Source organism: Chenopodium album, chromosome 10 (genome assembly GCF_948465745.1).
Source record: "Chenopodium album chromosome 10, dcCheAlbu1.1, whole genome shotgun sequence".
In the NCBI taxonomy this organism is placed as follows: domain Eukaryota; kingdom Viridiplantae; phylum Streptophyta; class Magnoliopsida; order Caryophyllales; family Amaranthaceae; genus Chenopodium; species Chenopodium album.
In genome coordinates this window covers 42,840,702-42,856,815 of record NC_137843.1, presented here as the reverse complement: position 1 = coordinate 42,856,815, position 16,114 = coordinate 42,840,702, and the positions used below count along the sequence as shown (strand labels likewise).

The 16,114-nt window shown below is 36.8% G+C and overlaps 1 protein-coding gene across 1 annotated transcript; it reads left to right on the top strand.

Annotated features, from left to right (window-relative positions):
* The first annotated feature begins 11,920 nt into the window (after positions 1–11,920).
* Positions 11,921–12,601, top strand: LOC145565220 (uncharacterized). The gene is made up of 2 exons (XM_081625291.1): positions 11,921–12,457; positions 12,536–12,601. The coding sequence occupies exons 1-2, from the start codon at positions 11,921–11,923 to the stop codon at positions 12,599–12,601; spliced, it is 603 nt and encodes a 200-aa protein (XP_081481417.1).
* The last annotated feature ends 3,513 nt before the right edge of the window (positions 12,602–16,114 follow it).

The following is a 16,114-nucleotide window of genomic DNA, read 5'->3' as shown; positions in this document are numbered from 1 at the left end:
TTGTATAACACAGAAACATAAGGGAATACCTGCTCGGTTCTTGAAGAAGCCTTTGCCCCATTTACCATTACTTCGTAGTCTTTTTAGTGGATCATTTACAACTAGTAAATATAGTTATTCCCCGGCATGTGAAAGTGAAAGGGCATTACTTCGCAAAGGAAATGGAGATGGAAATGAACACTCTGGTGATAGTGATGAAATGTATGATTTTGAACCAGCTAAGGAACCATGTCAATCTAGTGAAGAGAGTAAAAGTCCCCCTAAGACCATCTTAAGGGAAAAACGTAAGAGTGAGGGAAGTGTTAGTAGTGCCAAAAAAACTAGAAGTGACATCCAAGCATGTTTGGATATTTTGAAGATGTCTATTCAAGCCGGGGGACCATCACCACCACCAACTAATAAATATTCCCAAATTGCAGAAGCTCTAAATGATATAAAGGAAGTTAAAGAGATGGGTGATTTTTTTGTGTTTCAATGTATGGAACTTTTACGACAAGGTGATAATGGTGATTTTTTCTTGCCACTCTCTTCAAAAGAGCAAAAACTCTTATACTTAAAGACGACTTTTGACTCACAACCGCCATATCCACCACATCCATGACTTGCTTTGCTTATCAGAGTTTGTTTACACTAAGCTAGTTTATTCCTTTTGTATTAGGTGTTGATGCTAACGTGCTAATTAGAATTACTCATTGCACCTTTGACTTTAATTAATTAATATTGTGTAATATATGTTTTTCTTGTAATATACTAAGTTAAGTAGAAACTTAAGTAGAAAGTTCTACGCATGGTATATTTTACTTTTTAGTATCATTATTATTATTGGTAATTAACATTATTGTTTCGATATACTTATAAAGCATATATATGATGATAACTAATGTCATTGTTTCTTTATTTTAATATATGTTATATAACTTTGCAACTTTATTTAAAGGTCCATATATTTTTGTTATAATGCTACTGCGTAATGTATGTGTTGGATAGTAGGGAATATTTCAAGCCATCCCACACTTGAGCCCTACTGTGATCATACACTTAAGCATGGTGGCGTCCAAAGGGAAGGAAGCTAGAGCAAAAGAGTCGCCAACAAGTTTTAGGAACTTGTAAACCGTTCACAAGGTGAAGGTTACACCCCTTAACGATCTAGGAGATCGTTAACTCCAATAGGTCTGGAACCAAGACTGGAAGTTCGGGGATGAAGGTACAAATCCAATCTAAAAGAGAAAGAACTCGCCCTATAAAATAGGCCTCTACTTTATTCTTCTTGTATTCATGTGCGCTTTCTGACTAACATGCAATCAATAGGTTAACCCTAACCCTAAACCTGTTTATCTATGTTGGTTGAATATTAATGCACAAACAAAACTATTATTGGCGATCACTTGAATTATAATCATATTAGCCCTAAACAAGATTATTAATTATCTTATTAAGCGTGATTACAAGTACAAATTCCCTTTAATCCTGCAAGAGAGGGCGTGATCAAGCAATAACAATGACAATATATATATCAAGCAACAATAATAAATAATGATTATCATAACAATCACCATAATCATAATCATATCAACGCTAAAGCATAATAATAGCAAGATCCTAGGCATGATACTAACAAGATTAATAACAAACCCTAACATGTCACTAAACATCAAAAATCAAAGCTTTAGCCCTAAAATGATACTAACATGATATTGATATGAAATTAGAAAGCTAGAAAGCACCCTAAACATGATACTAGAAAGCAATAATAACATCCTAACATGATGCTAGGAATTAATAAATAATAAACATGCTTTCTACAAGAATAGAGCATTAAGACTACATACTTTGATGCCTCGTGCCTCTTTCTAATAACAAAATACACACGTTAGTAACTTCAAGAAAAATAATAAATCAAACAATTAAACTAAATAATTGAAATAGAGATTTGGGACCAAACCCTCAGAAATATCAAACCTTTCATGTCTAGGGCGAAGGCAACTTCGAACTTGGCTAGGTGTGTCTAGTGCTAATGTATGAGGAATTTTGTGAAAGGGAAGGTTTAGAAAAAGAAGAGAGAGAGAAGGAAAGCTTCTAGCTTAGAGAGAGAAAGAATTAGAGAATTCTAGTTCTTGAAAAACGGAGGTCCAGGGACCCTATTTATAAGAAAATAGTCCGGAATTGATAGAAACGAATCAGAGTTCGAAAAGAAATAAAACACACTTCTATCGCCAACGACATGGCTCGTTGCTAGGCGACGAAATCGTCGCCAGGCGACGAAACTGTCGTTTGGCGATGCAGAAGGTTTTCCACGCGTTTTCAACACGGAATCTATCTTTCTATAAAATCAAGTCGTAAAATCCGTACGAAGAGTAAAATCGTAATTTCATTTAAACACTTCTTTTATTCCAAATAAAACTCATAAAACATAATTATCAATCCTAATCCCTTTAGGATTCAAAAGAACCTTCTAGAAGATTCTAGAAGACTATAATCAATCCTAATTTCATTAGAAATGATAATTCATAATAGGCCCTCCTCTAGATCATTGGGCCACATATAAGAACCAAACTGGGCCCAGTTTAGTATTTTGGCCATAGCTTCCTCATTATTCATCGGAATTGGGCTTATAATATATCATTGAAAAGCTCTTTTCGAGCCCAATCCAACTACACCATTATTGGACCCTTATCATGGACCAAACTAAACTGAATTGGCTATTTTTATAAAATAGAGCAGGTTTTTGAAAACAGAAAGAAAGATTTTTAATAAAAACTAACCACAACATTAGACTTTCCACACTTTCACCTCGTTTGATTATGATTCAACGCGAAAGGTATTCATCACTGGGTTTGATTTTGGGGAGACACATTTGGGTGTCTACAGATATGAGTTTGGTTCGTTCTTGAGCGATGATCATTGCTTTAGAAGAATTAAAGAGAGTACTCACGCCACTTGAAAGGAGGCCTTTATGGGTAGGGGTGAGCCTGGGTGTGATTACATATACAGATTATTATCTTGTCATCCTGACTTATGCATTGAACAATTAAGATTAGATCGAGACATATTCATTGATTTAGTCAAATATGTAGAGGCCAGAGGGCTACTATCAGATGGTAGATTTATAGATATCGCTGAGCAAATTGGGATAGCTTTATTTATAATGGGACAAGGAGTTACATATAGGCAGGCAGCTAATAAGTTTCAACATGGTTTGGCAACAATTAGAAAATACTTTAGAAATGCACTACATGCATTTAATGCTCTCTCAACTGAAGTTATTAAACCATTTCAAAAATTGGATGAGGTTCCCGGAAAAATTGCAAGCTGTTGAAAATATTGGCCATTTTTTAAGGTAATATGTCATTTGTGTTTCATCTTTAAATTTTTTTAAAACAAAAAAATATATTTAATTATTATGTGTTTTAGAATTGTGTTGGAGCCATCGATGGAACTCATATAAAAGCTGTTACATCAGACAACGATGGCTAGCCATTTCGGGGACGTAAAGGAAACAAAACATGGAATGTTATGGCTAGTTGTTCCTTTGATAGACTTTTCACTTTTGTTAATGGGATTTGAAAGGAGTGCTCACGATATCACAGTATGGAGCCATTGTTTGTCGGAGTCGAAATTTCGATTCCATATCCACCTCCATGTAACATGAGATGTATTTTATTTGCTTAAATATACAAGTAAAGCAATAATGTCATATACTAAATTTAATTATATTATAGGAAAATACTACTTGGTGGATTCAGGATATACAAATACCCTTGGATATCTTAGTCCAATAAGAGAATACAATGTCAGATATCATAATACCAGACTTTCGTGATGGCCCTCCACCAGACGGAATACTTGAAAATTATAACTACCGACACTCGTCTTTGAGAAACGTAATTGAGAGATGTTTCTCAACAATTAAAAATCGATGGAGGATACTAAACAACATGCCTAAGATGGAAATTGAATATCAACTAGCAATCATAGTGTCAACATTTGCACTTTACAATTTCATATGCCTTCACGAGTTGGGTATTCCAATATCTAATGGTGTGAACATTGAACCAAGATCTGATACAAGCATATTTGATGACAATCGGAAAAAAAGATGGATCAAGTACGATATAAGATAGCAAAAAAATTTGGCGTTTAATAGGGGGGACCGTGGAATCTTCTGATTCTGATTCCGATTTTGAAGGTGAAAACATGGAAACATAAATTAATGTACTTGTATGTTATTTTGTACACTGAAATTAGTGACCATTGATTTCCTATTGTATTTTAAACAAAAATTTTTGAATTAGAGTACAATTTTTTTTTTTGGTCATAATAGGTCATAAATATTATTATTATTAAAGAGTTAGTAATAATTATAATAAAATCAATAATAGTATAAAATAAATATATATATTTCAATTAAGTAATAATTATAAAAATAAAAAAAAGTTGTTAAACAATGATAATAAAATTCAAATCAGATCAGACAGATTTAGATCAGACCAGACCAAATCAGAAATATTCAGATCAGACCAGAAAGATTCAGATCAGATCAAACTAGATCAGACGAAGAGAGCAAGTCCTATAAAAATAAATACTACGAAGTACCTCTGTTTTTTTAGTTGACACGTTTTGACTTTAACACTATTCATACACTCCCTTTTGACCGTGTTTTATGATTATAAATAATGAAAAGGAAATTTTAGATTTTAACACCTAAAAAACCGAAAATGGTTTTTAACACCCCCATAAAAATAATTAATTTTAACACCATAAATTTTTTTGAAAATTCAATTTTACCACCACTTAACAAATTGCGTCCATGAATTTGTTACGTGGGCTGTACACTGCCACATGTTGCTTTCTGGTTAGTCAAGAAAATAAAAAAAATAAATCAAAACAAAAAAAGAAAAATTAAATAAAAAAATCTAAAACTACCCGCCACCACTACCTCCCTGTTTTCCACCCTGACTTAGTGCAATTGCTGGCCCTTGCCCCATCACCGCCACCAAAACCTCTCCTAGCCTAACCTAGCCCACCGGAACCCAAACTCCTCCCTTTCCCGCAGCCAAAACCGTCGCGGAAGCACTAGATCGCATCCCCCTTTTCCACAAAAACGACACGATTTCGGCCACTAATGGCCGAAACCGGCCACTTAAGGCCACTCAGCCCTAGAACTGGCCGATTTTGGCCATTACTAACCGATTTCATGGCCGTTTTTAGAATTTAGGGTTTTGATTTAGATGGCTTATGGGAGCGAGAATGGGAGGGGGCCGGGATGGGTTCGGTGGTCAGGGATGTAGAGGATAGTGGGTTACGGTGGTCTAGGTTGGGGAGGGTGTGGGTTACGGTGTCGGCGGGTTGAAGCCGTGCGTGTGGGGTGGGCATGTAGTGTTGGTGGTGGTGGTGTTTGGGTGGCTGTAGGTTTTTTCTATTTTATTTATTTATTTTTTTAACCAATAGTATAACAACATGTGGCAGTATGGACCCCACTTAACGGATTCTTAGACGGAATTTGTTAAGTGGTGGTAAAATCAATTTTCTAAGAAATGTTTTGGTGTTAAAATTAATTTTTTTTTCTAATGGGGGTGTTAAAAACCATTTTTAGTCTTTTTCTGGTGTTAAAATCCAAAATTTCCTAATGAAAAATATATTCATGTGGGGTCTTGTTAGATTCGTCACGATATATATTTTCAAAATATCAAATTTTTGTAATTTTTGCTTTCGATATTAAAGATATTAGTTAGTTGAATATGTGTGTAGGGAATATATCAAGCATCCCACACTTGAGCCCCATTGTGATCATACACTTAAGCATGGTGGCGTCCAAAGGGAAGGAAGCTAGAGTAAAAGAGTCGCCAACAAGTTTTAGGAACTTGTAAACCATTCACAGGGTGAAGGTTACACCCCTTCACGATCCATGAGATCGCTAACTCCATAGTGGTCCTGAACCATGACTGGATATTCGGGAATGAAGGTGCAAATCCAACCTAAAAGAGATTGAACCTGCCCTAAATATAGGCGTCTACTTTATTCTTCTCATATTTATGTGCCCTTTCTGACTAACATACAAAAAATATATCAATCCTAAAACTGTTTAATTTATGTTGGTTGAATATTAATGCACAAACAATACTATTATTGGCGATCACTTGAATTAAAATCATATTAGCCTAAATAAAATTATTAATTATCTTATTAAGCGTGATTACAAGTACAAATTCCCTTTAAACCTACAAGAGAGGGCGTGATCAAGCAATAACAATAATAATATATCAAACAACATAATAACAACAACAATCATCATCATAATAATCTCAATAAAGCACAATAATATTAGCAAGATCCTAGACATGATACTAACAAGATTAATAACAATCCTAGCACGTCACTAAATAATAAAGACCAAAGCTTTATTCCTAATATGATACTAACATGATAGAAGAAATAGGAAGCAATCTAAACATGATACTAGAAAGCAATAAAAACATCCTAACATGATACTAGGAATTAAAATAATCTAAGCACGCTTTCTAAAGATATAACAATGAAACAACTTACTTTGTTTCCTCGTATCTCTTTCTATCAAAACAACACACACGTTAGTAACTTCAAGGAAAATATTAAATCAAACAATTAAACAATTGAAATAGGGATTTGGGAACAAACTCTCAGAAATTATCAACCTTTCACGTCTAGGACGAAGGCAACTTCGAGCTTGGCTAGGTGTGTCTAGAACTCGTGAATGCGATATTGTGTTTAAAAAGGGAAGGCTTGGAAAGAGGGAGAGAGAATAAGCTTCTATCTTGGAGAGAGAAGAAAGAATAGAATTAGATGATTGTTGATGATTGTGAATGATTAAAAACGAGGAAATACGACCCTATTTATAAGAAAAATAGTCCGAAAATGATTAGAAAAAGACCAAATCCAATATGGAATAAAACTACTTCTGTCGCGGCACGACAGGGTCCAGCGCGGCGTGACAGCTTTGTCATGGCGCGACATGTTTGTCGCGGCGCTAGTTCTGTCGTTTCGCGATGGTTCACGCGTTTTCTAAAATCCATATGGAATCCTTAATCTAATTAGATTAATTAAAGTCCGTACTTATTTTTGAAAATCAGATTTAATCCTTTAAAAACACTTGTTTTAATCCAAATAGAATTCTTTTATTTTCTAAAAGATATAATTACTAATCCTAATTCCACTAGAACTTAAAAGAACCTTCTAGATTATTCTAGAAGATTAAAGTCAATCCTAATGACTTTAGGAATATTAATTAATGGGCCCTCCACTAGATCATTGGGCCGTATATAAAACTTGTTTCAGGCTCAATTTAATATTTTGGCTATAACTTCCTCATTATTCATCGGAATTGGGCTTATAATATATCATTGGAAAGCTCTTTTCGAGCCCAATCCAACTACACTATTATTGGACCCTTATCATGGACCAAACTAAATTGGACGGGACATTTTCATAAATAGAGTACATTTCGAAAACAGAAAGAAAGTATTTTTATTAAAACAACCGCATCACAAGACTTTTCACACTTTCACTTCGTTTGATAATCAAATGACGTGAAAGGTATTCATCACTGGGTTTGGTTTTTGGGGAGACACAATTAGGTTTCTACAGAAGCCCCCACTTTGACTGAGTTTGGAGAAACACATGTTTCGAAAACAAAAGTCAAAGTGGCGATAGGGATGGAGAATGATTCAGAACGTTCTGCGATCCTATATCATTCTTGTAACGCCGTTACCTGCAAACTAGCATTAGTTTAAACAGATAAACGAGTTAGAAACGCGTATCTTGCACCGTCGAGCACACGTCTTTGGAGTAACCGATTTTATTGTTGCATTTTTGTTGTGACGACCTCCACAAGCTAGGGAACGCCATCTCGCTGTTGTTGATGTTCACTCGTCTCTGAACAAAAAAGCTTCTTTTTGAGGAATGTTCACTCGTCTCTGAACAATGGAGCTTTTTTGGAAGAATGTTCACTCGTCTCTAAACAATGGAGCTTTTTTGGAAGAATGTTCACTCGTCTCTGAACAATGGATCTTTTTTTGGAATGTCCACGCGTCTCTGAACAAAGAGCTTGATAAGAATGTCCACGTGTCTCTAAACAAAGAGCTTTGAATGATATGCCCATGCGTCTCTAAGCAAAAGAGCTTTGAAAGAAATGTCCACGCGTCTTTGAAGAAAAGAGCTTTGAATGCTTGAATGTTTGTTGAGATCGTTCGGTTGGTCGCGAACAGGAGCTTTGTTGAATGGTTGTATCCTGTAAAATCAAAAGATTGCCAAAAGACTTTGTTGGGGTTTTTCTTAGGGTTGACCTAAGGCTTGACTGATTGCTTTGACTTGAGGTTGACTCAAGGTGCTTTGACCGACTTGAGGTTGACTCAATGTGTTTGATACGTGTGTGTAAACTCAACTCGATGTGATGTGACATGACATGACTTAGCGTACACGAATCGTGTGTGTATTGTAATATGATTGTGCGACTCGAAAATGCAAAAAAGCAAAAATTTTCCGTCATTAGGGTACGGACTTTCTCCCAAAAAAGAAAGACACGACAAAGAATCGAAGTGAGTGTTTGAGCGTTTGCGGTGCATGTTGAATGAGCTTAGTCAAATGTATGCGTTGACGTTGTATCTCACAGTGCAAGGAGTAATTCATCCTAGGCTATCTCAATTGTTGACTCGATGATGAAAGTATTTGGGTAACTTACAACTTAGGCACGGAGGCTAAGTATTTCATACTTTGTGATGCAATGATGTTTATGAATGATAAGTGATCTTGATATGACAAGGCATGCTTCAACATCGTGTTAAGATTTCATGAAAAAGGGTTCCTAAAGGAAGGTTTATTTGGTCATGTATATGTGATGTGTGTGAAAGTGATACTAAAGTTAGGCCGCAAAGGCTAACGGTGTGGAAATATATTGAAAAGAGTCAAATAATGGTGACTCTTAGGCTGGGTAGGCTAATGATGTAAGGATCAAGCCCCCAAGTCTAGCTCTAAATGGATAGGGATGAGCATTGGATATCCCTTGATATGATCATGTATGAATATGAATGCATTTTATTATGGCCCCACCTCGATGTAAGGTTGCCTACGTATCCATTAGGAATCAAGCCGAACGTAGCTCTAGCCGAACCTCGCACAAGTGTGTGTATACCTAAAAGAGGTCTTTGAAGGGTTGTAATGTGGTTAGGCTAGGTTTAAGAAGAAGGGGATAAAGGCTCAGGACCCTAGATAAGCCCCCAAGGTGTACAACCTTGCTATTGAAATCTTTATATTTTTATGCTTGAGGTTTCCTCACTTTTTAACTCTCTTTCTTTTGTTTATTTTTTGCTCTCTCTTTTTTGCTTTATCATTTTATTTTGATAAGTGTGGGCAATCCCAATCATGCGGTCTATCACTCACTTGGAATTCATGTTTCTCAGGCACGGTACCGAGCACTCGATAAGAGACGCAATCTGAGACGTGTTCATATCAAAGACATGTTTATGTCAAAGACATTGGAACACTTGCTCTCTTGCACGCTTTTATTGTTTTTTTGCTTATTTTATATTAATTTTTTGAAATCATTCAAGCTTTTGTTATTTGGAAATTGCATAAGTTGCACACCATCCCATCCCAAGGTTAGGTAGATGTGGGTTGAAGAAATAAAAGTCTATCGTTAGACGAAGCTCAAAGTGGTTCATCAAGAAAGGATTGTATATTTGAAGATGATATGATATGGCTACAAGGTGTGCCTCAAATCATTAGTATACCTTGTGCTTAGTCTAGCATTTTTTCTTTTTTTGGGAAATTCTACATGGTGGCTTGATACTTCTTATTTTTCTATGTGGAAGATGATGTTTTTTTCAATTCTCTTAAGTGGCACCCAAATTTAACTAATTTGGTTTAAATGGCCTAATTGTCATTAAATGGGCTAACCAACTTCTAAATGGGTCATTTTCTAACTTAATACACAAAAAGACTAACCTACCCCTGAATTAATTCATTCCCACCCCTTTCATTTATGCTAACTGCATCTCCTCAGTCTTCCTCACTGTTCCTCGACATTGAAGAAAAAAATCCCAAAATTTTCTCAAATGCTTCAACCTACATCAAATCAGTAATGAAACAAATTATTTAAAAAATTGTAGGAATCAAACACAATTGATTGACGAATTATTTGCGAACGGTTTGGAATAGTTCAACATTTGGTGAAGCGCAATTTAGGGTTTTTGGTTGGAATTCTAACGGAATTTGCATAATCGTCGACCTCCTACCAGTTGCTAAGTGGTATACAGATCTTAAGCAAGGTATGTCCTTAAATAATGCGTTTGTTGAGGTTTTTTTCAAACTTGTAGAAGTTAAATGCTCTGTTTTGGTTGTTTGAGTATACGTTGATTAAAGATGATATCTTTATGCTTATTAGTACATGTTTGATGTTAAAATATATGTGTCTTGTTGTTATGTTGCAGAATGGATCAAGTTATGCTTAAGTTTGCCCATATGGGTAATTCAATTGGTGTTTTTGTTGAAGATGTTGACAAAGTCATGTGGATAGATTTGATCATTGAGTGTGAGGAAGGGTTTAGGAAAAACAACTTTGAGTTCCCTAAATTCCCTAAATTTCACTACTGCTATAAGATGAAAGATGTTAAAATTACTTCTGATAGTGATCTAATAGGTATGCTAGATAAATTAAGGGATAGGGAAGAGATTACTATTTGGATTGGGTATGGGGATAAACCTAGTGACTGTGTAATTGCTGTTAAAAAGCTAGTTGAATCACTGAAACAAAACAACCCTACTGTACAGACAAAAACTAGCCCACCTAAAACAAAGAAGATTCTAGAAAGGGAACATTCTCAGATCGAGGGGGGGTTGAATCAGGTTGAACAATGTTTGAATGAAAACTGCCCTGAAGATGAGGATTACTTTAATGATTTTAGGGTAGAAGCTGAATTAAACTACAGTGCAGCACTTGATGAGGAAGATGAGTATGAACAGGAGATTCAACAAAAGGGGAAAAGAAAGATTGCACCCAAAACTAGGAAACCTAAGAAACTACCTGTCAAGAGAAAGCTGTAAGTAACCACTGATACAGAAAACTTGCCCCCACAAGAAACTTTCTCAAATGCTCCTATAGTTCCTCAAACATTAAACACTGCCTTGCCAACACCCTGTCCTCTTGTCCTACACAAAATTCCAAAGAGTACAACTGCTAGAAAGAAGGGTTCTCAGAACAATAACACTATGGTTGAAGTAATGGTGGTAAGTGAGAGTGAGTTCAATGAAGCAGTTAGGAATAGGCAGGATAAGGAAGCTGAGGTTGTGGGAACACATGAGAGTAGTTAAAATAGTATGGCTATGACAAATACTAGTGCAAGGATGGAAGATGAAATGGATGCAGGAGCTGAGCAGGAAAATGAGATGGATGCAGGGGCTGAGCATCAAGATCAACTGGATGTAGGGGCTGAGCAGGAAGATGATATGGATGCTGATATTAAAGAGGATGAAGAAATTGGGAATATTCATGACATATATGACCCATACATATCAGATTGCTGGCAAAGAGATCTAGGTGCAGATGAAACTTATTTCAGCAGGATGTATAGAAATGGTGAATTTGTGTCTGATGTTAAGTTTGGCAGTATAGTGTTGAAGCCCTGGATGATATTCAGTGATAAAGACCATTTCATGTCTGTCTTCAGAGATTATTGTATACAATGTGGCTTTGCAGTAGTGGTTGATAGGAGCAGTCCAAGGAGGTTCACTACTTCATGTCTTGATTTACATTGTGGTTGGAGGCTTTATTCAAGTAGGCTACCAGATGGAGTTACTTGGGCAATAAAGAGCATAAAGAACTCTGAGCACACTTGCAGAGGTTTAGATGAAAGGAATCCCTTGGTGACTGAAATGGGCTGCAGAAAAACTAATGGAAGATATAAGGGCTAATAATGACAATTCTAGGAAGACACTTAATGAGCTCTTATTTAGTAGATATGGAGTGCTCATGGCAACCAGTACCCTTTATAAGATGAGAGGGGTAGCTTTGAGGGAGATAAATGGTGGGCATGATACTTCCTATGGACATTTGCCAAAATACTGTGAGATGGTGAAAGCAACCAACCCAGGATCTGTAGCTCACTGTGTATGGAAGCAACTTAATCCATCTTATCTATCCTTCGCCTTTTCAACTATATTCATTTCATTTAAGGCTGCCATAGATGGTGTTATTACAGAATGTAGGAGTTTAGTGGGGGTTGATGGAGCCCACTTGAAAGGACATTTTGGTGGGGTCCTTTTGTTTGTTGTGGTTGTAGATGGAAACAATGAATTGTTTCCCTTTGCTTGGGCTATAGTTCCCAAGGAAAATGCTGACACTTGGAAGTTCTTTTTTTGGCATTTGAAGAACATTCTGTTAGATTCTGGGAGGGGTAATGGCTGGTGTATCAGTTCAGACAGACAAAAAGTAAGTTTTCTCTAGTATTAATACTTTGATTTATGATATTGCAAGAAATAGCTGATTTTAAGTTTGTGTATTTTACAGGGAATAGATTTCACTACTAGAAATAGGCCCATTTTCGACGAAAAAATTCCGTCGGAAACACCCTGAAATCCGTCGAAAAAGGTGTTTCTGACGGAATTCCGTCGGAAATGGTTGTCGGAATCAACATCGTAGGAAAAACCACCTTTTTCGTCGGAAATTTTGTCGGAAATACTTTTCCGACAGAATTTTCCGTCGTTGGATATTTTCAGGCACCAGAAAAGTCCGTCGGAAATTTCCGACGGACTAGTAAATTCGGTCGGAAATTTCCGACGGGAATTCCATCGGAAAGTTCATTTATGCAATTAAAAAAAAAACGCCGTGCCACCTCCAACCACCCAAAACGCCGCTGTCAAGCCCACCCTAACCGACCCACCAGCCCCCACCCAGTACCACTAGCCCCCACCCGAGAACCATTGCACACCGACCTCAACCACAAACCCACCCTTATCCCACCACCACACACCACCATCGACACACCACCACCACACATAACCACCGACACACACCACTACCACAAACCCAGTAAATTAAACACCACACACCACCACCACAAACCCAGTAAATTAAACCCATAAACACGAAAATCAACCCCAACAAAATGAAAATCCCCCAAAATCGAAAATTAACACCAAAAAACGAAAATTGGCCCAAAAATCTTAAAATTAACAACAAAATCGAAAGATACCACACCAAAAAAAAAATCAAAACCTGTAGATCTACATATTTGAGTATAATTTCGTTTAAAAAAACGATAATTTTATTACAGGAAATATATAAATATACAATTATCTAATAAATTGATAAATTAACATAACAATTACAAAAAAAATTAACTAGATCTACAATCTAACCTAAATTAAAACTAGATCTACAAAACAAAAACCTTGATAGTGGGTGGCTCGAGACGGTGGTTGTCGACTTTGTAATTGTTGCGTTGTTATTGTTGCGGTTGATGTTGTTGCGGTCGATGTTGGTGGTGGTTGACGTTGTAGCATTGTTGATGTTGTTGCGGTCGATGTTGGTGGTGGTTGACGTTGCGGTCGATGCTGGTGGTGGACGGAAAGAGAAGGGGATGACGGAGAGAGACAAGAGAAAGATAAGAGGAAAAGGAAGAGGAGAAGAGGAGAAAGAAAGAGAAGGAGAGGAGGGGTAGAGGGGAAAGAGAAGAGGAGAGGAGAGAGAAAGAGAATGAGAAGGAAAAGGGGAAAGTGAAAAGAGGCGGAGGGGAGCACTTGCTGTCTAGGGTTTTCATTTTGAAACAAGTGATTTAAAAAAAAAAACAATTCTGACGGAAATTCCGTCGTAAATTTCTGACGAAATAATCCGTCGGAAAGTGCATATTTTTCGACGGAATAATTTTCCGTCGGAAATTTTTGATTTCGTCGGAAATGTACGATGGAATATAATTCCGCCGGATATTTTGGTTTTTCCGACGGAATTTCAGGTCCGTCGGAACCTTTCCGTCGGAATTCGACCCGATTCTTGTAGTGTCTAGCACTGACTGAGATATGGCTTGAGGTGGACAGGAGGTATTGTTGTAAACACTTAGCTTCCAATTGGAAAGGAGCATTTCCTGGCCCTTTGATGCATTCACTGTTCTGGTTAACCTGCAGTGCCACATCTTCTTTCACATTTAAAAAGGCCATGGATAGGATTAAGCCTGTGAATCCTAAGGCTTGTGAATGGTTGGCTGACTTGGGGAACCAGTCAAGGTGGACAAGGCACAAATTTGATCCCAAGATCTGCAATGATGAAAACAAGACCAACTTTGTAGAGAGTTACAATTCAACATTGGGTGTGAATAGATGCAGGCCTGTATTAACACTTTTGGAAGGTATAACTGGTCTTTTGTAACTTCTTTAATGTTAATTGACATATACTTACTGATGCTAACCTAGCTTAACATGCTTGCTTAGGTATAAGAAGAATGTGTATGGTGAGACTTTCAACAAGAAGGTAAAAGTGCAACAGCTGCAATGAGGATGAACCTTGCCCAAATATAGTAAAGAGATTAAGGGTGTTTACCTTTGAATCAAGAACTTGCAAAGCTTATCAATCTAAGGAGGGTGAATATGAAGTGAGGGATGGGAAGTCTATGCTTCCCGTGTCACTGAACAAGAAGACTTGTATATGTGGTTTATGGCAAATTTCAGGTTTGCCTTGCAAACATGCTGTTAGAGCAATATTGGCTGATGGATTGAACCCATACAACTTCTGCAACACATGGTTCTTAGTCCAAACTTATAAGCAAGCTTATGCCAACTCTATACACTCTGTACCAGATTTTAAGCACTGGCCAGAGATTGATATGCCTACAATATTACCACCACAAGTGACAAGAGGCATTGGTAGGCCATCTAGACAGAGAAAGAGGGCAGCTGATGAACCAGACAAAGGGAAAAGGTCAACAACAGTCCAATGTTCTAAGTGCATGTGCTATGGACACAACAAACAGACCTGTAAAGGTGGACTCACAGTAGCTGAGCAAAGTGCTAAGGATGGCAAGAAGATTGCAAAGACAAGAGCTAAGAATGCAGCAGAGAAAGCTTCTAAACAAAGTGTAGCACAGAGTACTTCCACATCACAGCCTACTGCAAAGACAAGATTCATAAGAAGCTCATTGAAGTTTGCTTCTCAACCTGAGCCCTCCACTAACACAACTCAGCATTCCCATAAAGCATTTAAAGGTCCTAGTAGCCAACCTGTTACTAGGGCAAAGACAAATGCAAAAGGAAAGAACAAAGTCTAAGTTGTCCTGTGACTTGTACCTTGCTGAACTAAGTCTTTAGTTAGGTGTTTTTTTTGTAAATGATAGTGCAATTGCTTGTCTTTGATTAGGTTTTTGCCTTAAGACATATATATGATCTGTACTTTGACTAGATTCCTTTTTGTCCTGTTTTTTGACATTGCCACAGGCTTTTGATTTCATATTTATGTGCAATATCATTTACATATTAATCTTTCTGGAATTTCAGAGATTATTTGAAGTGTAAGTTTGCTTTTCAATCTGTTTTGTAACATATTCCACTAAATTAGGGGCTAAATTAACATAACCAAAGCAAATACCATACATAAACATCCATTAAATATAATAGACAAAAGCAAATTCCATAACCAAGTTTTATTTATACTTAATTAAATTACATAACTTCATTCATAAAACCCATACAAATGAGGATTCACCTACTTGCTACTACCCCTTTCTTTCATTACCCTGAGTACATCATTTCATGTAAAAAAAACACAAATTACTAATATGAAAAAAGCAATTTTCATAACCCTCTTGTAGCAAGCAGAAAGGTCTTCCACCATGTTATGTATTGTAGCAATCTCTGAATTTGGTGAAGCATCATAAAAACTCACATCATCTTCAGTAACCCAGTCAAAAAACCCGCAACCTCTGATTTTTTCCCTGTATTTGTAGTACAGCTTCTTAGGATTGCTCATGGAATCAGAAAACCTAACCTAAGCGTTTTTAGGAGGGTTGCAATTGTAGAGCTTCATCCTTACCCAGTTGAAACTTCCATTAGATACGCCCCTCTTCCTTGAAGAAACTCCCCGAAAATTCATGGTCAGAAT